Here is a 26,784-nt window from a genome sequence, read left to right on the forward strand (position 1 = left end):
TTATTAATGTATATGTTATAAGAAGTAGATATATGAATATCTGAGTTAAAGCACAACAAAAAAATTTAAAGGTAATCCTGAAGTGTCTGAAGTGAAACCATCTAGACGTTAGGGAATTCAAAGTAAAAATATATTTGAAAGCAAAAAATAAATAAAGATGAAAATATCCAAAAATGGAAACAAATGTACCCCAGCATGTCATCTTATCACTTTATATTCTCCGGTTCGATGGGTGGCGCAGTGCCCATTTGAAGGTTCTCACCTAATAAACGCAAAGAGGAAGAAGCAGCAACAGCAGAAAGAAAGCGAAGAAGAAGATAGGGGTGCTATCACCTAGCTTGGAAGGGTACGTTGAAGAAATTTTCAGGTAAATTATTTTCTTTATTCTTCCACAGCAGCGCTGTGGTGTAGTTGAAGTGCGTTCAACTATAGTGAGACTATGAGATGTAGAAAAGCAGAGCTGCTTTTATGTAATCTCCGTTTCCGTGATGGTAGCTTTCCCGACAACGCGAGGCTTAGCTCGTAAACGTTAGCCATTCGTGCTAAACGCCGTGCTAGCTTCAATATTTTTTTTTTTGCAGTGTCGTCAGTTTTATTAAAAAAAAATTAAGCTGCACGTTATTAAAAGCTCTCAAACTTTTAGCAACAATTTCCCCCCAAAAAAGACCCTTGTGCTTTTTTCATTTTAGCATTTAGCATTTGGGTTAGCTAGTCTAGTATCGTAAACAAAAGCCAATGTGAGTTCTTCATGATGTCATGGTAACACAAAGGCGCTTTATACCGGTCACTGTAACAGCAGGCATCACTATAATGGGACACCTTTCAGTAACAGGTTAAAGTCCTTCAAGAACAAAGTGTCGCCGCTCGGTGGTCAGCACAGGGTACTTATATGGGTAGTTATTTTGGAGCATTGTCTAAGTTCATGAGCTCGATACTTCTAAAAACTGGATGTGTAGAATAACCCACACTTAAAACGGGTAGAAGGCTGAAAGAGCCTTCAATTAAAATACCTTTGATTTGTTCTTAGTGCTGCGTGTTTAAACGGCACATCCTCGGTTGTTTTTTCGTGTTTCACACCCATATGACTATAGTACTGATTACTGTTTTTAGTGGTTATATTAATTTTTTTACGTTACGTTGTATACCGTAGTCTTTGTAGTAAAGTTCAGGATTTTATTTACGTACTTATCTATATATGTATGTATTTATTCTCTTTATGTCCACCAGTGAGATTTTGACCAGGAATTTGCTACAAACAAACAAACAAACAAAAAAACCCCACTGATTTTAAACATTTTTTTTAAAAGTGGGTTTAATTTACTAACGTTTTACATATTTCAAAACGAAGTTTGTGATGACATATGACTAGCTGAAGCACCGTTTATAGTATTTATTTCACTATTTAAATTGTAAGAGGAAGTATAACTGCTGAACAGTTTTTTACTAAAGTAAAGTAACCATATTTTTTCAGGAGTTGCACAATGTTTTTAGAGATCCACTTGCAACTTGAAAAATAGAGGAATAGGTGCCCCTCTGTCACCATGCAACCGTATCACTAATTTCCATCCACTGTTTGCTCTTCCTGTCATATGGATTGTTACTACGGAGAGCTCAAGCTGTGCTTGATGAAGAAGTCATTTGTTTATTTTTGGGTCACACATTTCCAGCTGCTAGTTTCTCTCATGTACCTTCATATCCTGGTTGTATACAACAGCGTATGCGCACTAAACGCATGGGATCATCCTGTGCTTGATGTCACAATGTTTTTATCACACAAAAATTTGTACTGGCTTCATCGGATATGGTATAACCATCGTACCCATTTTATCTCTTTTGTGTGGATTAATTTATCTAATATAAGCAATCTAACTACCGTATTTCCCGGACTACAAAGCGCACCTGAATATTAGCCGCACAAGCTAAAATCAGGGGAAAATCCTGTTTTGTACATACATTAGCCGCACCTGACTAAAAGCCGCAGGTGTTTCAATGTTGACTTATCATATGTAAGAGAATATGCACAAAGGGAATTGTCAGGAAAGAGATGGCTGTTTGGAGACACCCCTTTTATTAATATTTTGAAAAACAAGTTATGAGTACATATTTGCATAACCTTTTAGGTATATGTACAAGTAGCAGTAATTACAAGTAGGAAACATGTACTGTGCTTCATAAATGAGTAACAAATGTAGTACATAACAATAACCTACAGCACACCAGAAAAATAGATTCAGACTACCTTTTAGGCTCAGGTGCAGTGACACGGCTTTAACAAGAAGAAAAGTCAGTCATTCACCATCATCTTCCTGCCCACTAAAACCACCAAAGTCCTCTTCTCCAGTGTCAGATACGAACAGGCTCAGGGTGGCTTCATCATCCACTCTCAGCTTCTTTCCTTCGTTGTCACTTTCAAAACCAAAGAAATCCTCGTTGTCAGTGTCAGAGTCGAACACCCTCAGAAGGGCCGTGGCGGGGTCCTCCTCTCCATCATGCAGCAGTCCAGCCCTTCGAAATCCGTTGGTGATCATTGATGTTTTCACACTTTTCCACGCTGTCAGAATCCACCGGTGGAGTTGAGCATAACTTGCTTTTCGCAAGTTTATCGCCGCACATCATCCACGACTCCCGCTGAACGTGTAGCGCTACTTTGAAGTTTGTTTTTCGCGCTACTTGTACGGCACTATGTTGTCTGGCGGATGGACACGTGACCAACACACCACTCTTGAACCCCGATACTGTGTGTCTGATCACATGCCCTTCCGCCAGGCAACGTAGTGCCGTACAACAGCGGAACAAACAAAACAAATCGTCTTACGATATGACAAAAATCATGGATAATCCATAGAAAAGCCGCACCTGACTAAAAGCCGCAGGGTTCAAAGCTTGTGCAAAAAGTAGCGGCTTATAGCCCGACAATTACGGTAAGTGGTCGGAGGTAGTTATCAACCCGACAAGTTTACCCAGGGTTTCTCTATCTAGTTAAAAGCATGTTTACATAAAAAAGCTGGTGGAGGCAGCATATAACCAATCATACTGATGAATAAGCAAGAGAACAACTAATTTTCCAGTGGAGGTCATAACTATACTATTAGAAAATGTGAACACCGTAAAAACTTACTACAAGCTGAAAGCGACAGTTTCATTGTTTCACTTCTGGTTTTTATAGGTAAATGATAATTATGAAAACAGAGTTCACACGTAGACTTAAACCTATGTGCAAATTTGTAATTTGCAATAAAGTTGTGTCAAAATTTTGCAAAGCTGTCAAGGAAAAATCAAGAGAACCCAAATTTCTCATCACGGAAACACAAAAACTTGACTCTTCATGCACTGAGGTCTGGTGGATCTTTAAACCTTTTTTTTCTGTTTGTTTATTTTGGTTTTCCCAAAGATTTTTCCAGAGAATTGATTGAATTGGTTGAACTGTCAGTAGGTGTGGATTTCATATCTCAAACATACCCTGTTGAACAAATTTGGCCGTGAGTTCTTTAGCACTGGACTAGCCTCATAACACTGGAAAGAGTTAACCCTGAAGTTGTGTTAATAAGACCCAATCCTGCTTTATAAGACCGACCTCAGGTGTCTGACTGTCTGGCAACCCTACGATCATGAACTGATGTACAAATTGATGAATAAAATTTACCAGAATACAGATAATTAAGTGACTTGACTGCAAACCTCTCTATTAATGTGAAAATGAAAAGTATTCCCATATGTGTGTGTTCTTTTCTCGTGTTACAAGCATTAATTGGCCTTCTCTTCTGATACCAGTTTTCTTTTCATCTTCCCCCAGAGTTGTGTTTTTTTTCTTTTTTCTTTTTTTTTTCCTTTTTCGGTGTACTGCCGCCCGCCGCCTCGGTAACGAGTGCTTTTGTTGGGCTTTTTTCACCTGACCTGCCAACATGCCAGCCGCACTTACAGATTCCAGTCAGATAATCTGTGAGGTCTGGGCGAGCAATGTTGAGGACGAAATGAGGAAGATTCGGCAGATTATTCAAAGCTACAATTACATTGCAATGGTGAGTCTCTGGCGTGATGGCCTAATTTCTTTGTCCAATGTTTTTACACAGTTGAATTTGAGGTGAATTTTGTGATATAGTCTTTTTTTTAATTTAGTAGCTGTGGTTTTACAAATGACATTTGTCTCTAGATACCTGCCCTATTGGTATCTTTTTTTCCTGCTCCCATTTATTTATTTTTAAAATCTCTGTTTATTGATGTTTTCTGTGGGGGGGGGGGCAGTTGATCTCAAATATTATTTTCATATTTAATCGTAAAATTTACCTAAATGTCCTTAAAAGACTCATGGCTACTCATTTCCTTAGCTTTCACTGCTCTCAGGCTCTTATTTCAGTGAGTAATGACAGATTTCTGAGTGAAGAAAAACTGTAAACAAACACTTGTTGATATTGTTCACCAGGACACAGAGTTCCCCGGAGTTGTTGTCAGACCGATTGGAGAGTTTCGGAGCACAGTGGATTACCAGTACCAGCTGCTGAGGTGCAATGTCGACCTCCTGAAGATCATCCAGCTTGGGCTCACGTTCATGAATGAGGAAGGAGATTATCCCCCTGGCACAACAACGTGGCAGTTTAACTTCAAGTTTAACCTTACGTGAGTGGACTCTTTTTAAATCCTTGTTCTTTTCATTGTGTTGCAACCATCTGAACGTTTTAGTGTACTGAATGTAGAGAAGAAGGGTTGACTTAACCACCTGCTGCATTATAACTTCATCTCCACCATATGTCTACATGTCTTTGGAACTAAGTTGAAATCATGTTAGAGCAATTGTAAATTGATTGTTGCACTCAGACTGTATGTAAAAGATGGACACAGCTGGCTTTTACAGCACCTTCTGGTTAAAGTCCTGTAGTTAAGGGTCAAACTGCACACTGACAGTTTCAGACATACCCTGCTTTGCTGCCCTCTTTGACAATACAAAATGAGCATTATGTCATATTTGGTAAGTTTTGAAATAGTAACTGACAATTTGCTCTGTGACTTCCTGATGAGATCAAAAGAGCCAAAGGGTTGTTTTTTTCCCCGTAGATGTCTATACAACCGCAGGTCTTTTTGCAGCTGCGGGATTCGCCACCTGCTGGCTGTTTAAAAAGGCACATTTCAAAGCGTGAAGCTTTTTTAAACAGTGTGAATTTACTAAATGTGTTTTTCTCCGGTTCTCCTTCCAGAGAAGACATGTACTCGCAAGACTCCATAGACCTGCTTCAGAACTCTGGCCTCCAGTTTAAAAAACACGAAGAGGAGGGAATCGACACGCTCTACTTTGCTGAGCTCCTCATGACGTCCGGCCTGGTGCTGTGTGAAAACGTCAAGTGGCTCTCCTTCCACAGGTCAGTCATGTGTTTGCACCCTACACCACCTTTTAGTTGTATACAATAAAAAAATGATTTTAACAATAAATAAATGGTGTAACGTTGCTCTCTGCAGACCTTTCTAAAACCATGAATGAAGCTCAGCATGTGTAGTGTTAAAGCAAACTGAACCGTTTTCTTAGAGGTATTTCTGTGATATTTCTGCATCTGTGAGGTGTTCAACGAGTTTCTGAATCTCTGTTTCTTTTAGCGTTGTTTCTATCCCAGGAACTTTAACCAAAGAGTAGGAGGTTTGAAGGAAATGGATTCCATGGCCACCGGGATCTAAATTAAACTCTGAGAAATAATTTTAGTGTCCCAAAGAAGCAATAAGCTGAAAGAAGGGAACATTTGACTTCCTTTAAAGCTCCTGGGACTAAAAGTTGTGGATACTGGTGGAAATGAAAAGGCTGAACCTGATCAGTTTAGACATCTGTTACATTCTCCAAGACACAGTCCACCTAATTTCTCAATTTCATTTCGGGAAATAATTTTAAATAAGTCTCGTTCCTGCAGAGAAGACTGTAAGTAATTCTTTAGACATCATCAGTGTAACCCAGCTGTCCTCTTGTCCTTTGGTCCTCAGTGGGTATGACTTTGGCTACTTGGTGAAGCTCCTGACGGATGCACGCCTTCCCGAGGAGGAGCACGACTTCTTTCAGATCCTCAACTTGTTTTTCCCAGCGATCTATGACGTCAAGTACTTGATGAAAAGCTGCAAGAACCTGAAGGTAAACCTGGATAATTGAGTCACTACATCTGAGTTGGTGCTTCGGCTAGACTTGAAGCTGTTAATGGCTTCGCTTTTAAATAGAAGACATCTGTCAGATCAGATCAGGATGAGTTTTGACAGATATCTGACCGTGGTGTGTTTGCAGGGAGGGCTACAGGAAGTGGCAGACCAACTGGAGCTGAAGAGGATTGGACGGCAACATCAGGCTGGGTCCGACTCACTGCTTACAGGCATGGCGTTCTTCAGGATGAAGGAGGTATGCTCTCACAGATACCGGTTTGATCTCTGGTAGAACTCACGATGGCATCTGCAGCATTATTAAATGCTCATGTTTGCTCTTTATCCGAACTTTGAGTTACTTTGGAGATCTGAGTCAAAAGATCAGATATTACAGTAGTTTAATGTAATTTACCACTTTAAATATTTAATGTTATTCACTAAACTCAAACTGGACTTATTTAGCATGTTTGTGAATCCAAACGTCCTTTCTTTGAAAATAAATATGAATTTAAACTAATGGAAATCAGATACAAATTAAGCAAGTTTTGATCAAACAACATTCCTGTTTGCACACCTGAGACAGTGTTTGAGTCATGTCAGTGAAACTTTATATTTTGTCTGCAGCTTTTCTTCGAAGACAACATCGACGACGCAAAGTATTGTGGGAGATTGTACGGCCTGGGCTCGGGCTCCACCCAACCCCAGAACGCCATCTCCAGCTCGGGCCAGGAGGAGACCAACAACAAGCACTGACTGAGCGCTCGACCCTCCAAGTGGAACATGCACTTGTTTTAAAACCCAACCAGCAGACCCCCCACCACATGCTCTCAGACGTCCCTCGGCAAGACTTTACTAAATGCATATTTGTTTGAGCGTCGCCCTGCCAAGTGACAGTGGCTCCTTCACCGCTTTCTTTTTAGTCACTTTTATGAGTATATGGCCATATATTCATAAGACTTTTTTAAAAAAGCTTTTTTTGTTTTCTTCTCTCTCACAGCATCAGTGACATCTTTCTTTACAGCATGGGACCAGCTGCTCGATCTTACTGTGATTTTTAGACCAAACATTGACACGAAAGGTCGGGTCTTTTTCATCAGCCGGACTCTTCTCTTGTTGCAGGGATTTTTTTTTTCTTTCCTTCTTTCTTTTTAAGTTAATGCTGGAAGGGCCTGTAAATTAAAATGTATAATTTTGATGCAAATAAATGTTTTAGCTCTTTTCCACTTTGAGAAACTTTTAACAGTGGGAGTTGGAGTGTATAATTGTGCTTGGGTACTCACATGCTTCATTGGCCAAACTGCTGTCCTTCTGTACATTCACCCTCAGATCAAACTGTCCACGGTCACTTGTGCAGGTGTTGTGGTCACTTTTCTTTTTTTACATTCTTCATTGTTTTAAACAGTTGTACATTAAATTGTTTTGTATTTTCAATGCAAGCAAAAAGCATTTGCTCTTTTCTTAAGTAGATTTACAGAAACACAGTGTGTGTCTGTGTGTAGAAGGGTTAATGATATATAGATGGACTCCATCACAGTTTGTGCTCATAGAGAAAATTCTGATAATTTTGGAGAGAGAAGATGAGCATTTTGCACAAATGTACAGCTTTCTGAAAACAGGAAAATCATCTCCTCCTAAATTTTGCTTCAACTCCTAAACCATTTGGTGCTACAGAGAAAATTCTGATGGTTTTTGAAAGGTGAGCTTTAATTTTACAGGCAAAATTAAGAAATACGTCCAAGCAGCCTGTACGATACAACAAAGACTTCTGTGATGTTCTTTTGAAGATGTTCATTGAAAACGAAATTTGACATGTCAGTGTGTATATCAAAGGTGTGCTAAGACGACCATTAGTATGAGTTTTTCTAAGGGAAGCTGTGTAGTGAGAGACCACCTTCACTACCTTCTGATGCACACACAGTTCTAAAAGCTTTTCATGATCATTTTAAATCAGTTTCTTTTTTTAAGACTTCAGTCTCTAGAAGCGGCAGATATTTTATGCATCGGTTTTTACAGTTAGGACTAAATATGTAGAAACACCAGTGAAAACAGTGTTTGGTTATTTTGCTCCAAAATAAGGCTTTAAAAACTTTCCCCACACAGTCACCTCTGCCATCATCTCTTTTGGTGAATTCTCCACTGGGTTTAAACTCAGGGCTCTTGTTCAGTCCGGCTGGACATTTATGTTCTTATGCTTTCAAAGGTAATAGATATTACTCCATCCAGCCCAGTTCTTATCAATATACAGTAGATCCATCAATCTGTGATTGTAACTATTATAGAAATAATTTGACCTTGTCCGGCTTCAGAATTGGTGAGACTCCTTCAGGCACTTTTAAATGTGGAATCAAGCTGACTCAGGACTTTTTATTAAGTTTGTTTTTATTGTAGAAAAAAACTGCAGAAATGCTGCTTTGAGTGTATCAGAAAACTCAAAGAAACATATCAGAGTGTGTAAAGTCTGCAGTTTGGAACCACGTGCTTTTTGAGGTGTCTGACTGAACACATCTGAGCATGCTTTGTGTGGATGCAGGTAAACAGTCAGTGTAGCAGCGGAGACATGAAGTCAGACCATCAGACGGGTCCCCAAACTGCCAGCAAATGAATCAGATGAGGAATCGCTGCGAGGCTTTCAGGACAGAGGGACTTGTCCCATATTTACGAAGCAGATCTTTAGCTTCTTGTAGGAGCGAGTCCGAGAAAGACATTGAAGATTTGCTGAGATGCAGAAGAACCAGACAGCATTCCACAACATCTGGGTGAGGGTACACCTGAAAGACAAAAACATTCATTCTGTAGCCCTGGGGATCAGTGTTTCATCCTAATAATATATTAAATTGCAAATATAATAATACATATAAAAACTGAAGAGCATCTTACATCACAATAAAGAGTTCCTGTGACATGTGAAGAGAAATCTGCAACATAGTGAACTATTTGTGCAACTTAAACTCTTCATACTAAGCACTTCTTGCTGTTAAGATGTCAAACTGTCTGGTTGTGCTAATCAGAAATGGATCTGTGATCTCTCTCTGTAGGTGGGAGATCATAGAGGGAGCACAAAGGTCCTTGGTATATCTTACTACTTGACTGTCATGTTGAAATGACAAATACTGCACGCACAGAATCAACATTAACATCCTCTCTGAAAGGTTTACTTCCACGACTGCCTTCAGGATACTTTGGGAGAGACGACTCTCTCTTGTAAGCTTTGGTTGTACCTTGAGTGTGTTTGGCAGCTCAGCCAGCTCTTTCTGATGCTTGGACATCTTCGAGGATAATGACAGCAGAGTCTCCGGGTCCTCAGAACTGGGGAGAAGAAACAGCCGCCTGATTCAGCAATCAAAGTTAATCACAAAGAAAATAAGACCACGAGATGGCTGAGACTGATGGGAATGAGGTTAGTTTTAGACATGGCCCTGCCAGATTTCAAAGAAAAAGTGATGCGCAGTAAATCTAGTTTTATAATCATGGCTATAGTGCTATGATCATGGGTCTGATAATCACATATAAACAATAAAAACATAAGAAGCTGGCACAAAGCTCTCACCCCTGCTCAGCCTCAGCAGAGTCCTGACTGTCTGAGGATTCCCTGGTGGTGGAAATCACTGCAGGGCTGTCATCCCGTTTCTCCCCAGAGTCGAGCTGCCCTCCCTGGGTCTGGCTGTGCTGCTGCACCATGGCGGCGAGCTGCTGCTGGATCTGTCTCACAGCTCTCTGTGTGGCCTGGCAGGCAGCGTGAGGCTCACACAGAAGGAGTGATGGATCTAAGCCCAGTTTATGAAAACTCCCACTCACAGGACGGTGGGTCTCTGCCGACTCCAACAGCCCTCCGTTTGACACCTCATCCTTCATTTCATCTTCAGGAGACGAGTCAGCCAACGACAGGGAGAGGCCGTTCTGGATCTCCTGGCTGCCTCCCGAGGTCCTCCACCAGCATTCATACAGGCGGTGGTAAAGGACAAAAGCCTGAAGACTGCTGGCAGCAGCTTTGGCTGCTTCTTCCGTGTGATGAAGCACTTTGGGATGTTTCCGAAAACTAACACTGACATCGCCTGACCAACAGAGAGAAAAGCAATTTTCAGGAAATGTATTCATTATTAATGCAGATTAACCTGTTTATTCCTTTTATTTATTTATTTACTTAAAAGCAGAAAAGAGTACAACATACAAACTGCTCACAGGGGCTCGTCTGATTGTTTCTCTGTATTCTTTCAGGGTCTTTTAACATTACAATATTTAAGTGCCCTGAGGTGACTGCTACGATTTAGTGCTATATAAATAAAATTGAACTGGGTGGCTTTGCAGTATCTGCAACAGCTACAGAGCAATGCAAAAGGCTACCACTGCTACATGCCCAGAAAGGCCGCTGAGCTCAGTGTGGTCACCCTGTTCACATATATACAGAGGCTCCTCCCTCTGCTACCACCAAAAATACAGTCTACTCCTGTGAGAGACACTGCAAGGTAAAGCTGCTAATGCCTGTCAAACACAGTTATTTTACATTGTCCTAACATTTAAATTCATGCATAAAAGTCTCATGAATCTAAGCTCAGATGTTACAACACTTATCACCACAAGGTGTCGCCAAAACGACTGCGACAGAACTTAAGAAATGCTCATCTTCTGGCTAAAATGTCAGTTTGCCCTTATTCTGTCTCAGTAGTGCAGCCACCACATTTAGGATTGATATGATGTACCCTGATGGACAGATGACTTCACTGTTCTGTTAATAGGACGTACCATCTGGGAACAGCAGCCTGCAGAGCTCTGCAGAGACACAGAAGTGTCCGGCCTCTCTCGGCCAAGCCACTGCGTGCCACAGCTCTGTCACCAGCTGATCATCATCAGCCAGTAACCAGCTGAGCACAGCACAGGTCAGGTGGAGGGATGAATGCAGCAGGACCTGCAGATGGAAAGGTACATGGACAAGATTTTAGTCTAAATTCATTAAAAGACTTCCTTTAGTTTTCTTTCAGTTCTCTGCTTCAAATATGCTTCTACGTCATATTTAAGCTGTTTTTTATATCTTCTGTTGTGCATGCTTCAGTTCTTCTATACATAATACATTTGTTTCCAGCCGTATCATCAATTATGTACCTAGTTTGTGTCTGTACCTGTCTGAGAGGACTGTTAGCAGTGGGCATTGGGCTCTCTGCAGACTTGAGCTCCTGCAGAAGAGCCCCAACGCTCTGATGTGAAACAGCAAACTGCTCCTCCCACACATCTCTCACTCGATCCATGATGCTAATGTGACGCTCACCCGGTGACGCCCACGGGTGACGGGAGGCGCAGGATGCTGCAGGACTAACTTCAGAGTCTCCCAGCATCTCAGAGAGCAGCTCAGCCACACAGAGATGCAGCCTGTGGACCTGCAGAGGGTTGGAACAGGTTTCACAGACTTTCAGTTCATCTTCTAAACCCAAATTCACACTCCGACTACTAACCAGGAGGCTGTCTTGCAAACTCAGAACCTCCTGTGCTCCGACCCAGTCTCGAGCGGCTGCCAGATCTTTGGCACATCTCAGCGACAGAGACTGAGCCAGAGAGGAGTCTCCTGAGATTCTTGCTAGACTGGCCGCGGTCCTCAGTGACAAGACGTCATTCTTCCTGGCGATGACCTTGGCGGCGTCAAAGCTGGCATCGGCAGCGAGGTAGCTGGGAGATGATGTCAAACCAATGAGAGAGGACCCATTTAACAATGTTTGCAAAGCAATTTAAATAATCATTAAGAGCAACTTTAAACTTTCTAAACACTTCTCACCACTTAGCTGCTGCAGAAAAATGCCCATCTTTCTCCAGCACTGCAGCCCAACACGTGTACAGCTCCTTCAGGAGAGGTTCGTCTGCTGGCAGCCGGGCTTTAACCAGCGCTATGGCCTCCCTGATAATAACAGATGAACAAAACATATCACCAGAATATGTAGCAAACAAACCTGGAACAGAACTTTTTTATTTAGAGGAACAAAACAAAGCAACAGTAAATAAAGCAAACCTGTAAAGCTTGTGGGAGCGCAGCAAGTCGACTGCCTCGTAGAGTTTGTTGATGGACAGCAGGTGGGACGCCGCTTTCAGGTACTGCTCCTGCAGACACAGCTGCTTGACGAAGGCCTCCACTGTCCGGCTCCACACCACGAACCCAGCTGGAGGAGCAAATAAAACACTTCCCATTACACCAAAAGCAGAGAAAGTGGATCAAGAGCTGAGTAAAGAAACCGAGCCGTTTATATTTTTAGCAAATATCGACCCCATTTGTTGACATGGCCATAAGATGACATTTACCCTGTCAGCAGCTGATATTTATCCCTTGGCTTACATACATTTTGCACTGACTAAATGTTCAAAAACGAACCCTTCAGCTGATCCAGAAAGCTGCAGCGAGTGCGTTAACAGGGACAACAAAGAGAAAGCATATTTCCCCCCACACTGGCTTCTCTTCCTCCCTCTGGAAGTCACAATCAAATTTATGTCAAATCAAATGCTTCTCCTCACATACAAAATCTTATAATCAAACCGTGTCATATGTAAAAGACCTCATAGTACCGTACGATCCTAACAGAACACTTCGCTCTCAGACTACGGGTTTACTTGTGGTTCCCAGAGTATTTAAAAGTAGAATGGGAGGCAGAGCCTTCAGCTTTCAGGCCCCTCGTCTGTGAACAGGAGGACAAAGGAGGGAACAACTAAGCTGTAGTGCCTCTTTACCTCACTGTGCAATACCTTTTGTGCAATACTTTTGTAAATAGTCAACGGTGCAATAGACTCAATACTTGAAATGTGCAATTCACTTGTATTTTTATTTTTATTCCTATTTATTCTATTTATCCCCTTCGTATATTTTATTTATATTGTCTCTGTATTTATATATATATATATATGTGTGTGTGTATAACTCTGTAACTTCTGTCGGTGCTGTGCTTTTTTGGAAATCGAATTTCCCAGAGGAACCCACCCGAGGGATTAATAAAGTTCTATCTTATCTTATCTTATCTTATCTTAAACCAGCTCCCAGCTGGGATTCAGGAGACAGACACCATCTCTACTTTTAAAATTAGGCTTAAAAACTTTCCTTTTTAATATAGTATACAGTTAGGGCTGGATCAGGTGACCCAGAATTCTCATTTAGTTATGCTGCAATAGGGTCTAGGCTGCTGGGGGCATCCCATAATGCACTGTTTATTCTGCACTCACCCTTTTCACTCACTCTGTGTTTATACCCCGCTCTGCTTTTAATCTTTAGTTATTATTATATTTCTCTCCCGCTAAAAGGGAGTTTTTCCTTCCTATTGCCACCAAGTTCTTGCTCATAAAGAGTTATTGGATTGTTGGGTTTGCCCTGTATTACTGTATTATACTACATCGCCTTGAGGTGACTATTGTTGTGAACTGGCGCTATATAAATAAAACAGACTTGAAATGAATTTTTTTCTTAGTTTCTTCAGAAAAATAAAAACAAAAGAAAAATAAGACTGAAATAAATATTAGCATCAGTTGTATAACTGAGACTACATACGAGTCACTGAGCCTTCAGTAGGAAGGAGGAACCAGGGAACAACTACCAGAGTCAAGAAAGCAAACAAACGATGGTGGGAATGAAGAATGAAGACTTTCCTCAGAGTCTAAAATAAGAAAATTACTCCCCCCCCCCCCCAAAATAAATAAATAAATAAATAAATAAAACACAGCACAGAGAGGGCCCAGCTGCAGGTGGCATGAAGAGGACACTCTCCATTTTTAACATTTTTCTTTTAGTGGGCTTCTGTTGATCAAAGTCACTGACACTGTGGAAGTGGTCACAGTTGAAAAGAATAGAGAAGGTTAAAAATATATAAATGAACAAACATAAAATAATAAAATATGTTAGTCCTTTTGTTACGACGTTATGGGTCCCAGATATAGTATAAACACTTTGATGATACACCTGAGGACCAATACATTTTTTTCTCTGCCTACATCTGTGCCAGTGTCACACACTCTGCAAAGGCTCAGTCTCAGGTTAAGTCAATATTCTTGCATTTACCCATGGGAGCGATGGAGAGCAGGTGGTCGTTCAGCTCTCCTTTCTCTGTGGCGAGCTGCAGCGCCCCCTCCAGGTCGCCACTCCACAGCCGCAGGTACACTACGGAGTCGAAGTGACCCGCCTCCACGTGGCCCTCCTCTGAAGGGCAACATCAACGTCACAACGGATGAGTCATCCAACACATCATGTAAAAGAACTCCTCTCCATTTAAAGCTTGTTCCGAGAGCTGAACACGCATTCACCACTTTAACTTTAAAGACTCAGACGAAAAACTAAAGCGCACCTTCTGCATCAAACATGCGGTACAGAGCCTGTCTGTCAGCAAACAGGCCCAGATGGATATGATCTCCCTGGCCTGGGACACAGCCTGTGGGAGGTGCTGGAATATAAATGCACACGCTCATTGAACAGTCCAGATGATATTTGCTTATCAGCTTCATTTTGCTTTCATGCAAGCAGAAAAAAAAAGGTTAAAAGGGTTACATTTTTAAATAAAACGTTATTAAAAGTATAGTCTTTACAGTAATCACTGTCTAAAACGATAAACTGCATGGTGGTCTTACTGTTGTCGTGTCTGACAGAAGCCAGAGTGATGCAGTCCTGCAGCAGCTCATCTTTGGGCCGGTGGTCCATGGATGTACTGAGAGGCAACATGGAGCGAGGCTTTTTCTTCTTCAGCCCAGTTAAGTCTTAAGATAGACACACGCACGGTTACATACAGAAATGTGCCAAACACCCGTTTCAAAAGGACATCTGTGCATACCTGGCTTGTCTTTACTCTTTACAGCAGCCGAGGATTTTCTCTGCATCTCAAATGTGGCTGAAAGACAGAAAATATTTGGAGCTTCAACGCAAAAGTAGCAGAAAATCTTGAAATGGCAACTGCTGTTTTCTGAACTGCTACCTGGTGAAGGTGCTGGGCTGCTTGTTGAGCTGGCTTCATCTTCGTCATCTTCACCTGACACCCCTTGTCCCGTCACTGCCCTCTCTCCGATTGTCACCGGCGCTCCATTGACCTCTGGCTGTGCAGCTCCCTCAGCCCCCGATGGCCCAGCCTTCTTGTTCTTCTTCTTCTGCTTCGTATTGGCCTTCATCTTCTCTTTCAGGTCGACCATCTTTTTCCCTGAAAGCATATGCGTGTCACGGCCTGCTGGTCAGACAGAAAGGCCGTTTTGTGCTGGTTACGGTTCTGGCGTTACCTTTAGGCGGCTTTGTGAACTCTTGTTTGGAGACGCTCCACTCCTGCAAGGTGAAGTCCTTCCCTCCAGTCCAGATCACATCTGGATCCACAGGGGACCAGTCCACACACAGCAGATAACCAACGTGTCCTCTGTAGTTAGAGACAGCTGCTTCCTCCAGAACATCCCACACCTAAAGAACAAGAATATTCAACAATAAAACCCAAAGATGTGTCGACATGCTGAGAGCAACATAAAAACACGTCTACCAACTGAAAAGCCAACGTGTTGAGGTAGAGATTCTTATGCATCTACCACCATCATTTACAGGTTTACACCCATCCACTGACCTGCGCTGTGCCATCATATGAGACAGTGACGAGCCGAGCGTTGTGATGCGGACTCCAGGCCATGCTGGTGATTTTAGCCGTATGGCCACACAACCTCCGATAGGGCTCCGTCAGCACCACGGGGCTTTCTGGAGGATTTTCTGCACAACAAACAAAACACTGATGTAAATACAACCACAGCCATCAAAGCCTTAAATATGTCATTTACCTTTTTACTCGCTCTTTACTGACAGTTTAGCTTCTTCCAAATTGACATAATGAGGATTGCAGTACAGTTCGGTTGACATACTACATGTTAAAGAGGACTCACCTATAACAGAGCAGAGATCGTGCACGTAAACGATGGCGTTGCTGGAGCCCGAGGCCAGGAGGCAGTGCAGCTCAAGTGCAGAGCTGTGGTCGTGATGCCACCGTAACGTGTTAATGATCTTGTGGTGCTGCTGGATGCTGCACAGCAACTTCAGACTGGGAGCCTGATATACGTCGATACACCTGCAGCACAGAGCAGCTGGTCAGCTGGTCGCAAAAAGCACAAAAACACTTCAAGCAGAAATGAAAAGCAACTGTAGTCCCGAGACGACAAGCAAACAAAGAAGGCAGTACGGGATGCAACGTATGAGATTACAGAAGAAATATCTGACTTTGTTCACCAACCAGCTACCAGCTGTGCTTTTCATCTATTGGCAGGTTGTGTACAGTGGGTTTACCAGCTGTTGATATGCTTTTTTAGACATCAGCTACTTCAACGTAGCCAAGATATCTGCAAAAAATTACATTTTTACAGCTGAATATTGACCATTATTAGTTACATTACAGCTATTGAAAAAATGCTAAAGTGCATCTCCTGACTTCAGGAGTGCCCTCCTGAATTTTTATTATCTTAAACACACCATCCATACATTCTAACACCTACAGAAAACACATTTTATGACCTCATCCTTTGGACTTTTTAATGACCTGTGAGAACTTTGTGCAGAGTTGTGCAATAACTCTGTAGGTTCATGAATCCAGTTGCTTGTGAAGACGTATGATGAGCCACAAAGTGAAACAAACAAGCTGCAAGCCATTTTCTATTGCATCTAATAAATCAAATGTGGTTTGCTTTGAACCTGGCTGGTTCAGGAAGTGTAGACATCTACATGTGTCAGTGTGGCACCCAATCATAATCCCTGAGAGCGACCTAGATAAGAGGGGGCAACAGTTCAAACAGAACAAAATTCATTATTCTGTAGCCTCGAGTCCAGACACTGTCAGCAGACAGTTGGACCCTCAGAGGACTCCCGCCGGCTGCTGATGGTGTGTTACAAGATGGGTCACGCCAGACCGTTCACTCACCCATCCTCGTTGCCGATGGCAACAACTTTCCCATCTGGCTTCCAGCTGAGGTCAGTGTGTGGAGACAGCTTGTGCTGTTGGGAAGCAAATTTTACCTTTGTAACTTATTCAAATCTCCTTTATTTACATTCAGCAGCAGACATGAAACAAACTGTTGCAGGCACGAAGGACCTGCAGAGTGAACTTGTGCTGTCAGCTTTCTTAGTGTGTCAGGTTTTATTTTGCCTGACATGTTGTTGGTTCACTGAGGGCTTAATGAAATCTCTGCACAGATAAAAGTCCTGCTAACAGACTACAAAGCAACAAAAACACGTCTCTATACATGTGACTGCTTTACTGTCCATCTTACCAACTGCACACAAAGCTCTCTTTGCTTGGTGCTGGAAGTGAGATGATGGTGAGGAGGGTGTCAGGCTGGGTTATTTGTGCCTTTATCTGCAATGTAGCCTATAACAGAGTCCTGTTTGATAACTGATCTTATTTCAGTACAAAGTTAGGTTGTTGGGAATTACATCAGGAATCAGTGACCACCAAAGTGATTAGCAATAGATTGCTGAAGATTTGCTTTATTATATTTTAATCTCAGCAGCACTTATTCACCATCCTCTCGAAACATGAAAAAAAAAAAGAAAAAAAAAAAAGAAAGAGGGAAATTCTAGTTTTAAATCATCCTGATTTATCATCCTGATTTAAAACTAGAGGTTAAATTAACGGCGCTTTTGCAGAAAGGCTAGTTTTTGTTTCACAGGGCGTCCACGTTTGTCAGTGAAGGATTTCATCGTATTGGGAGCACACGACAAAGAGTGGAGGAGAGAGAGGTGAGCAATGTTGTGCATATAAAAACAGATTAAACAAGTTTGTAGAACCAGGAATGTGCTACGATCCTGCAATTAGCTCTAAGTGTGTCCAGTGTTAACCAGTGTTACAAGCTAGCATTATCTCAGGGAGGTGGCGAATGAGATGAGCCCTCATGTGCATAATATTTCCAGAATATTTTAATTTAATTAATAAAATATTGGTATTTGTCATCCCTGGATCCATACAATATCACCACATAATCCTATATCAATTTTTTTACCCCACCCCTTACAAATATGATCCGTTCATGTGCGTGACAGTGGTTTCCACCACTGCATTATGGGTAACTACGTGTTAAAGAAAGAATCGTTAGGATCAAAAAGGATCAGTGAGTAATACTTCTGAGTTATTTATCTGAGGATAAAGGGACTGCATAATTACATCATCATCATCACATCAAAGCCCCTCCCACCTTGATGTCATTAGTATCTCTGATGAGCTTGTCGATGTCCGACGCCTCTCCGTTCAGCTTGTATGGATCGTGCTGGAGTATGACGCCCTCGCCGGCACAGCTGTACAGACTAAAGGAAGGTTTTCCTCCTGCTGTCCCTGAACGCCACACAGAACATAAAACTCAGTGTCTTCATGACGGAGGTCTACTGTGGACAAACTGTGGGTTTCAAGTGTTTTTTGATAGCGTTTACCGCTACATAACAGTGTGTTAAAGCCAATTGCTTAAAGACATTTTACTGCATTACAGTAAATACTTTTAGTTTTTAACTAGAACTTAAATGATTAGTTAATTGGACACCTCATTAATTCGAGCAAATCGTAAATTTGTAATGGCATCTTTAACTTGAAATGACTTCACGACTGCAATCTTCACACAGGAGAGCCGAACTTAAACATTTTAAGGACCACAAGTCTCAAAGATATAAATGAATTAAAGACTTGGTTACTATAACTACCCATTCAATATATACACAGGCATTATTATAGGTAATATAGATAAGATAGACTAATCTGTGAACACCAGGTATGTAGAAGCCTTAATGTAAAGAGCAAAGGAAGCATGGCGGCTGACAGCCCTGAGAAGCAGCTGGTCCTGATCTACTCTGCACACCTATTGTAAGTCATCCTGACAATTTGAACCAATCACAAGTCCACGAATGGAGCTGAACTGGTGCCAATGCTGTGGGTAAACTAATTAGCAGCTACTTTTGTTTGTTTAGGAGCCATCAGCAGAATTTTTGGCAGTGCAACAATTACATTTATGGCTTTGAAGCCCAGTGACTGATACGCTAATCAAAATGTCATCTGCTGACAGCTGGTAAAATTAACTTCCTACGTCTTGATTTCCCCACATGCGGCTCAAGAGGAAGGAGGTGAGGAGTAAGTGTTTTCTCAGCTCACTCAATTACAGGGTCGATTACGAAAAGGCGTGCAGAGATGGTCGGGCTTTTTCGCTGACTCTCTGCTTATTTGGTGTCCCACTGCCAGGCTTTTTGCTGGGTCAGAGCATTCAGAGCAAACAACAGCAGTTGCTAAGAGTTCATTAAGAACTTACCAAATGACATTGGGGGGACCGGGGGCCCCCAGGCCAACGTGTACACCGTTTTTCTGTGATAGGAGCTCGATATCTGAGGAGGCCTGGGAGGAGATGAAGCAGAACAAACGCTCGGTTAGGGATGTGTGATGTGTATAGCTGCAGGAAAACAGGCCTCAAGGGAGTATAAGAAGAAACCACAAGACTCGCACCAGAAAACAAGCAAAAGATGGACTTTGAAAAGTTTTCTGAAAGTCACAAAGTCAAACTCCAACTGAAATCACAACAGTTCTGACGTTTTGCATAAAAATAAATAAATAAGAAAGCAATTTTCTTACAAATTATTTAAAGTTCTGTTTGTTTCTTCAAGTTGATTTATTCTGCATTTCCTTTTTTTTCTGTCAAATGCTGGTATAATACTGGTGGATGAAAGTTAGCAACACCACAGATTCAAATAATGAGATCACCACAAACCTCTTTCACATTCATTTTTACAGGTGCTTTTTTCTAAGCATAGCATTCATGCACTTGCTCTTGGAGAGATGCATCACAGGAAACGTTTGGAGTTCGGCTTTTTGCCCGCAGACACTCTGAGATGCAGGTCGGAGGAGCCAGACTGACCTTCGGATCAGCAGACAACCTGCTGTACCTCCTGAACTACAGCTGCCACATTTTAAATAGGTGTTTTACTTATGCTTTGGGTCTTTTGGTTGATGGGATTTCACTGTATGGTCATTTCAGACACTGGTAAAGCCCTGTAATCCACTAAATGATGCCCCAAAGATTGGTACCAGTGCCAAAATCAAAACACTTCTGAAATTACTTCTTAGGAGTATAAGCTCTTTAATATGTGCAAATTTGATTAACAATTAGGCAAGTCTGATGCAGTTTGTAGATCACAGTATCAGTTTTATTTTGTTTTGCTTTCAAAGGAAAGGCTTGAAGTTTGTTTTGGGAATCTCGGAAAAGGGAAGGGGAGGTGGTGTTCCATACAAGCCCTCAGTTCCGGTTGTGGAAGCCAGACGAGGGGCAGCCAATTAAAAGAAAGTGAGATACATAATGATGTTTTGAAAAGGGAATCAAGCAAAGATCATATTTTACAAATGAACATAAATGATCCTCTGTGGAAAAACACAGCATGGATCACCAAAGTTTAACACATACGCTTCTTCATAAACAATGAAAGTGTTTTGAATACCACCGACACACACTGATATATGCTTCTGTACGTGCTGTCACCGATCGTCTATCAAGGCAACAGCATGAAACAAGCACAAGCAATAAACACGATAAGCATGGGGCGGGGTCAGACAGCTAATCTTAGAGAAATGAACCTTACTTGTTGGAGAAGACGTCATAGATACCAACTTTCCCATCATCTGTTCCAAAAGACAAAGATCCCTCTTTTGTCGGATGCCACGCCAGCTACAACAAATGAAACCCTTTTTTTATGCACTTCATCTTTTGTGTCAGCGAACAGCAACAAGCTTGTAATAATTTAGCCACTATCATGATGGAAGCTTGAAGAACAAAATAAAATTTAAAGGCTGCTTAAAGCCGATAACATAAGTCTGACTTTAATGTCCTCTCAAAGTCTCATCAGCAGCTCCGCTGGATCATTTTTTAAAGCAGACACTCGGACAGCCGACAAATTGTTTTTTCATCCGAGAAGTTGTTTCTTTACTGATCTGAGATCTCATCCTTTAACGTCTTTCAGAAAACTTCCTCACACACACAGACTTTAAAGTGAAGTAAACCATTTATATTCTTCCTGGGTATAAACTGATCATGTCTCTTATTGTCCCTAATAGTTAACCATAAATCAGCTGTGCTTTGCAAAAAGAAACTCCTTACCGCTGTGACTTTGGACTTGATCCCCTGCCAGAAGGACCTGACGTCGTACTTGTTCTGAGTGGTCAGCGTGTTCCACACCCGGATCATGTTGTCACCGACACCGAGCGCCAGACATCCAGTACCCACGGGGGAGAAGGTCAGGGCGTAGACGAAACCGCCCAGGGTGGGCAGAGTCCAGCAGCACTCCAGAGAGGCCAGGTCCCAGCACTTAACCTGGAAGAATGAACCAGCTTTCAATGAACTTCCCTCTTTAAAGGCAGTTTAATAATAAATGACAGAAATCCTTATTTGCTTTCATGCAAAATTCCCACTTTAAAAAACAGGCCAGATGAACGCTGGAACACAGCAGTGCACTCATGGCTAAAAAAGCTTCTTCGAGTGAATCTTAACTAGTGCTGGGAGATTAATCAGACCGTGGTGTCAGACGGTTGTTGCCTTTGGCTTTCGTTCTCCCTCTGGCCACCAAGGAGGTCTCCTGATTCGCGTGAGCCCACTGCCAATTGGGTTTTGTTGCTCGATTACTTTCCACAGAGGAGGATACGGGCTGGCAGCAACAGCTGTCCTCGCAAGAGCTTTACAGTTAAAAAACACCCACTGGCCTGTACTGAATTCCATACTGGCACAGGCCATGTACTGTAAGTTCAAAGGTCACTCACCTCTCTGTCCATGGAGGTGCTGATGAGCAGCTCTCTGCCATCCTGCAGGTGAACCGAACTCATGTTAAAGACGATCCTGCTGTGGTTCTGACCCTCTGAGGATGTGCCGAACAGGGTCCACCTCTGCTTCCCTGTCTTGGTTAAATCCCACATGACCAACTCACCACTGGGGAGACACCAAATTAAGCCTATCAACTCAATTATCAGCCAAGCTCTTGGATACAGCTAATGAAGAAGCCCAAAAAAAGGAAACTAAATCCAGCATTGACAAAGCACTTTACCGTTTTACATTTTAATGGGTCTGTTTTATGTTCTATTTTGCTTTGTTCCTGACATTTTGCCAAGAGACTTTCGACAAACACACCTCCAGACAATATCCTGAAAATTAGAGGCCAAATAAAAAGGTCTAAAAAGCAATTACAAGTGATTTTGCTCCCAATTGTTACAATCCTGAAATAACAATCTTCAATTTCTGCTGCTTGCAGCTACATCACAGTTTCATTGAAACAGAGAGAAAAAAAAAGTCTGTGTTTTTTATACTGAAGGAAAAAATATTAAAGCAGGCAAGTTATGTAAATGTTAAAGTGATGAGGAAAAATTCAAAACGGGCCACAGTTTTACAATCACTTCTTGTCGTGATCATTTTGTTACTCAGTCAACAACCAAAAAAATCTTCTTTAAACCGTTTGACTGATTGCACACACACTGTACCTGAAGCAACTGGACACGAGCTGCGTCGGCCGTCCCTTCGGCCAATGAACGCTGAGCCAGAGACGCTCTTTCACCCCGGGGTCGACTGCGGTGCCTCTCCTCTTCAGGTAGGGCAGCTTCAGAGTCATGACACCTGCAAGGTGAAGGTGAAGATGCTAAAAGGATTACGTCTTACACCAGGTATGATCTAATCACCTGCGGTAAACCTTTGTCATATCATGGAGTTATCAAAAAAAAAAAAAAAAAAAGCTTTTTATGCTGCGTGTGGGGAGGGAAATAAAATCTAACACGAGCTTCAGAGGTGATCAGAATTTGTATACACTGTGCTTTTTTTCCTAAACTCTAACCCTCGTGTTTAAGTGAAATTTTAAACACTCATAGTGAATGAAACATTTTCTTCTTCAAGGCTGATTTCTGCAGCATCAATTAAAAAATAAATCTTAAAAATGAACATGAATCCACCTTTTCCCTTGGCTGTACTCCAGAGCCTTACAGTCTGGTCTTTGCTCCCAGATGCGAGATAGCAGCCACCTCCTCCAGACACTCCATTGGTTGCTATTACATGAGAGGAAAAAAAAAAGTCTCATATACTTGTGTTGAATTGGCTTCTTCGTGCACAACGAACATATTTTAAAAAGAAAAATAAAGAGGATAATTTAAATACTGCCCAAATCACAACAGCGGTTGCCTCAGGGTGCTTTATATTGTAAGCTAAAGACCCGACAATAATACAAAGAAACACAACGTTACCTTCACCGTCTTCAGGTCTGGTGTAGAGGGCATCTTCATGGGCCAAAGGTGACCACGCCAGCGCATGGATCTCATCGTCGTGTCCACGGAGACGGTGAATCACCTCGCCTTTCTTACTCACATCAATCAGCACGATCATCCCATCTTTGTACCTACAGCAGCATTGTCACAGTTACCGACATCATGTTCACTGAATTTAAATTTTGATTCATTTACAATCAAGACTTCAAATGATCATGAAAACATGTTTATTGAGATTTTTGTCTGTTACCTACAGCTTTGTGAAAGACTTTAAAAGAACTGTAATCTAGATGCTCGACTGATCAAAAATGTTTCTTCAGACATTTTTTTCCTCAAACAAACCTGAGCTCAGAAAGTTGCCCTTCACACGAGTAAAATTTAAAGCGAGTTCTCTCTTTTATGGATAAAAACTACTTTGAAACACTTAGTAGTAGACCCACTTCACTCACTTTATAATGTTAATGTAACCTTTGACAGTCAGTTTGGTAAAATGCAGAAAAACTACCCTCGTTCATGCAAAGTGCTTTAATGTTCATGATCCAGCAGACTAATCTGTCCAGCGGTCGTCTTTCTTGGTATCCTTACCCAACAGCCACATAGTTCCAGGTATGAGGAGAGCAGGTGAGGCAGAAGATGGTTCTGGGCTCAGGGAAGAAGCTGGTCGTGTCACCCGTGTGGTACCAGTGACAGACCACCACGCCTTTCTCATCCCCGGACACCACCAGGTTTTTATCCACAGGGGACCAGTGCAGCGCTGATACGGAGCTCTGTGGACAAAAAGAGACCCGAGTGAGTGCGTGTCACAAGTTCTTCTTAGTCAGGTGTGTGCTGACGGGCAGTGAGCTGCTTCCAAAGACATTTATAGCAAATACTAAACACCAGATACTATTATCTAAATGTAAAACCCTTTGTTAACATTTTGGCATGATGAATCAATATACTAATGTTTTTTTATGCGTTTCATGATTTGTCAAATAAATATCCTTTCTGGGTTTAAACATCTTCCCAATGATATTTAACCAACATGTCATTACATGCAGTTTATTATTCAGATGAATCCACAGACAAAATACTGCTTTAAGGCATCTGCTCAAGCAAAGAATGGAAAATAAATATGCAATGCCCTCAGTAACCTTGACGACTGTTTTAAAAATGCCCTCGAGAGAGAATCACAGAGCTGCTGCAGACGATGTTTTTGCTGCGCATCCCACTGAGTCCTGTCGAGCTCTGATGCTTAACTTTCTTTCTCCAGACCTGGTCAGGGGTCCAGTCTCATCAAGGAGATTGGACCATTTCATATAAATGTGAAAAAAACAACGTGAGACGGCACAACACACATACAAGCTGCTTCCAAGTTGGTGTAGAGCACACAACATCCTGTAGGGGGCGCAAGCACGACACAAAACCTCTTTCTGTGTTAGTGGACACAGGACAGGACACGACACTCACCTGATGAGCTGTGTGCTCCCTAATAAGAGTCTTGCTGCTGGAGTCCCAGAAACGGACACTGCCATCGCTGGAGGAGCTGACACAGATGTGACTCTGCCCTGCATGCTGGCAAAACGAGAAGCCGGACACCAAGTCCTTATGGCCCACGAGCTCACCTGAAAAAACACACAGAAAAGGACACTGATTTCACTGCGACTGGAGGATTAATCTGTTTAATTTCAATTATGATTTTAGCTTCCAACAGTTATAAACCCAAGACAAACTGGAGAAAATATACTAATAATTATTACTTTTTTGCTTTCAGCTTCTAACTTAATCTATAATAGTAAATCATGAGGTTTTACTAGATACAAACTTTACATTAGAAATGTATAAAATAGAGTACAGCTACTAAAGCTCTGAACTTGATGCCCTCTGTGCCCCCTTTAGACTCACCCCTGCATGCTAAAAGTATCACTGCTAGAAAGAGAGCACAGACTTGTGCTGGATTTAAAGTGCCAATCTAAATAAACAGTCCATCTGCATACACGTGCCTTTATTTTTGGCTTCTTCTTAATTTAGTTGTGCAGGCACTTTCGTAAATCAGTGGTGAGTGGGAGAAGTGGAAAAGATTGATTTTCTTCACATTTAAGTGATCCAAATAGATGATTTGATGAAGGACTTTTACTGGTATTTCAATAAGAAAATAAAATATACAATAGGTCTATTTTAGTGAGGGCTTTGTGGTGAAAAACAGCCAGTATTCTGAGCCTGCCTGACCACCCTGTGTCCTTCATCATCCTGCCCACCCTCATTTAACAACAACAAAAGGTGAGGCAACAATGAGACAAACTCAAAACAGGAGTGGTTGTACAAGTGGAGGCCAATTACATTTTTCCCGCTTCATCTTTTTTGACTGTTTTGGTTTTTTTTTTTTTTTTACTAGCATTGCATTTGGCTGGGGTCAGTGTCAGTAGAAAACAGTGGACCCTATAGAACCTGGGCAAGTACTCCAACTTCTCCAGGATGGCACATCACTAAGTTTCACTGCCAGGAGGTTTGTAGTGTCTCCCAGCACAGTCTCAAGAACGTGGAGGAGATTATAGGACACACAAAGATACTGTAGGAGAGCTGGACACAATGCTCGGCCTCTTGTGGTAAGAGTATACAGGCAGTTCCTGGAGAATGAAGAAACCACACTGACTGGCCCGCACCTAAATCCAATAAAACACATTTTTGCCATTGTGTTTTCTTCAACCTGACGCCACCTGGGTGTACAGACTAGCACCAGGACAAGCTCCTGGTACAGATCACAGAAAAGATCCCAAAGGATATCCATCGTCTCATTAGGAGCATGCCCTGACATTCTCAGAAATTAATACAAGCACATGAGGGCCATACAAACTACCACAATCGATTAGCCTGTCACTGCATTTTTTCACACTGACTTTTGTGGTGTTTTTGGTAAGTTCATCATTTTTATTTCCATCGAATGTTGTAAAATCCTTTCATTGGTTACTGCAGCCCATCAAAGCCCGAGATCCTCTAATCTCTCCGATTTGGTCAGGCAGATACGTTGTACCTGAGTTTAACGCGGTGTTTCTGGCTGCGGGGACTAAAACATGAATGCCACGATCAAGTCTGTGCTATGTGTGGTGTCCAGCGGTGACTGCTCACTCACCTGCCACTCTGCACGAAGATACAGACACATCTATCAAGTAGATGATGTTTTTGGCCCCGACGCCCAGCAAACCGCTGCTGCTGACATCACTGCAGCGCGAGCAGTACCAGTTGGGAGAGGCGGGAAGCGACCGTTCCCGCATGACGCCCTGGATACTTTAAAAATATTTTTTTTTCTTTAATAAAGTCCTAGAAACCTAATCCAAACTTCTCACATGTTACCTGCACTATCGTAGCTACAACACTTATGACCGTACACACAGCGTGGTGTCGTAAATCCTACCGGTGCTTACGACGGAAGCCTAGCTGGGACAATCTAAAATCCCAGGTTGTCGAGTTAAAAGCAATAATTTCC

The 26,784-nt window shown here is 42.0% G+C and overlaps 2 protein-coding genes across 2 annotated transcripts; one reads left to right on the forward strand and one right to left on the reverse strand.

Moving 5' to 3' along the window:
• Positions 1-283: 283 nt before the first annotated feature.
• cnot8 (CCR4-NOT transcription complex, subunit 8) lies at positions 284-7,536 on the forward strand. The gene is made up of 7 exons (XM_085471054.1): positions 284-367; positions 3,794-4,019; positions 4,421-4,614; positions 5,190-5,351; positions 5,959-6,103; positions 6,251-6,361; positions 6,730-7,536. Exons 2-7 carry the CDS (start codon positions 3,903-3,905, stop codon positions 6,856-6,858), a joined length of 858 nt encoding a protein of 285 aa, XP_085327180.1. The 5' UTR covers positions 284-367; positions 3,794-3,902; the 3' UTR covers positions 6,859-7,536.
• A 930-nt stretch (positions 7,537-8,466) lies between these two features.
• gemin5 (gem (nuclear organelle) associated protein 5) lies at positions 8,467-26,697 on the reverse strand. The gene is made up of 28 exons (XM_085471053.1): positions 26,431-26,697; positions 24,771-24,925; positions 23,907-24,088; positions 23,301-23,452; positions 23,013-23,105; positions 22,551-22,683; positions 21,840-22,005; positions 21,184-21,396; positions 20,669-20,754; positions 19,351-19,433; positions 18,256-18,392; positions 16,986-17,059; positions 15,961-16,142; positions 15,651-15,790; positions 15,322-15,493; positions 15,027-15,245; positions 14,886-14,942; positions 14,686-14,811; positions 14,406-14,501; positions 14,123-14,260; positions 12,098-12,245; positions 11,867-11,986; positions 11,550-11,760; positions 11,220-11,474; positions 10,846-11,008; positions 9,653-10,157; positions 9,324-9,411; positions 8,467-8,873 (listed from the first exon to the last, which is right to left on the reverse strand). Exons 1-28 carry the CDS (start codon positions 26,570-26,572, stop codon positions 8,709-8,711), a joined length of 4,401 nt encoding a protein of 1,466 aa, XP_085327179.1. The 5' UTR covers positions 26,573-26,697; the 3' UTR covers positions 8,467-8,708.
• Between the last annotated feature and the right edge of the window lie 87 nt (positions 26,698-26,784).

This window comes from Copadichromis virginalis, linkage group LG10 (genome assembly GCF_057382275.1).
Source record: "Copadichromis virginalis isolate Kocher_CV1m ecotype Utaka linkage group LG10, C_Virginalis_male_GT1.1, whole genome shotgun sequence".
Classification (NCBI taxonomy): Eukaryota; Metazoa; Chordata; class Actinopteri; order Cichliformes; family Cichlidae; genus Copadichromis; species Copadichromis virginalis.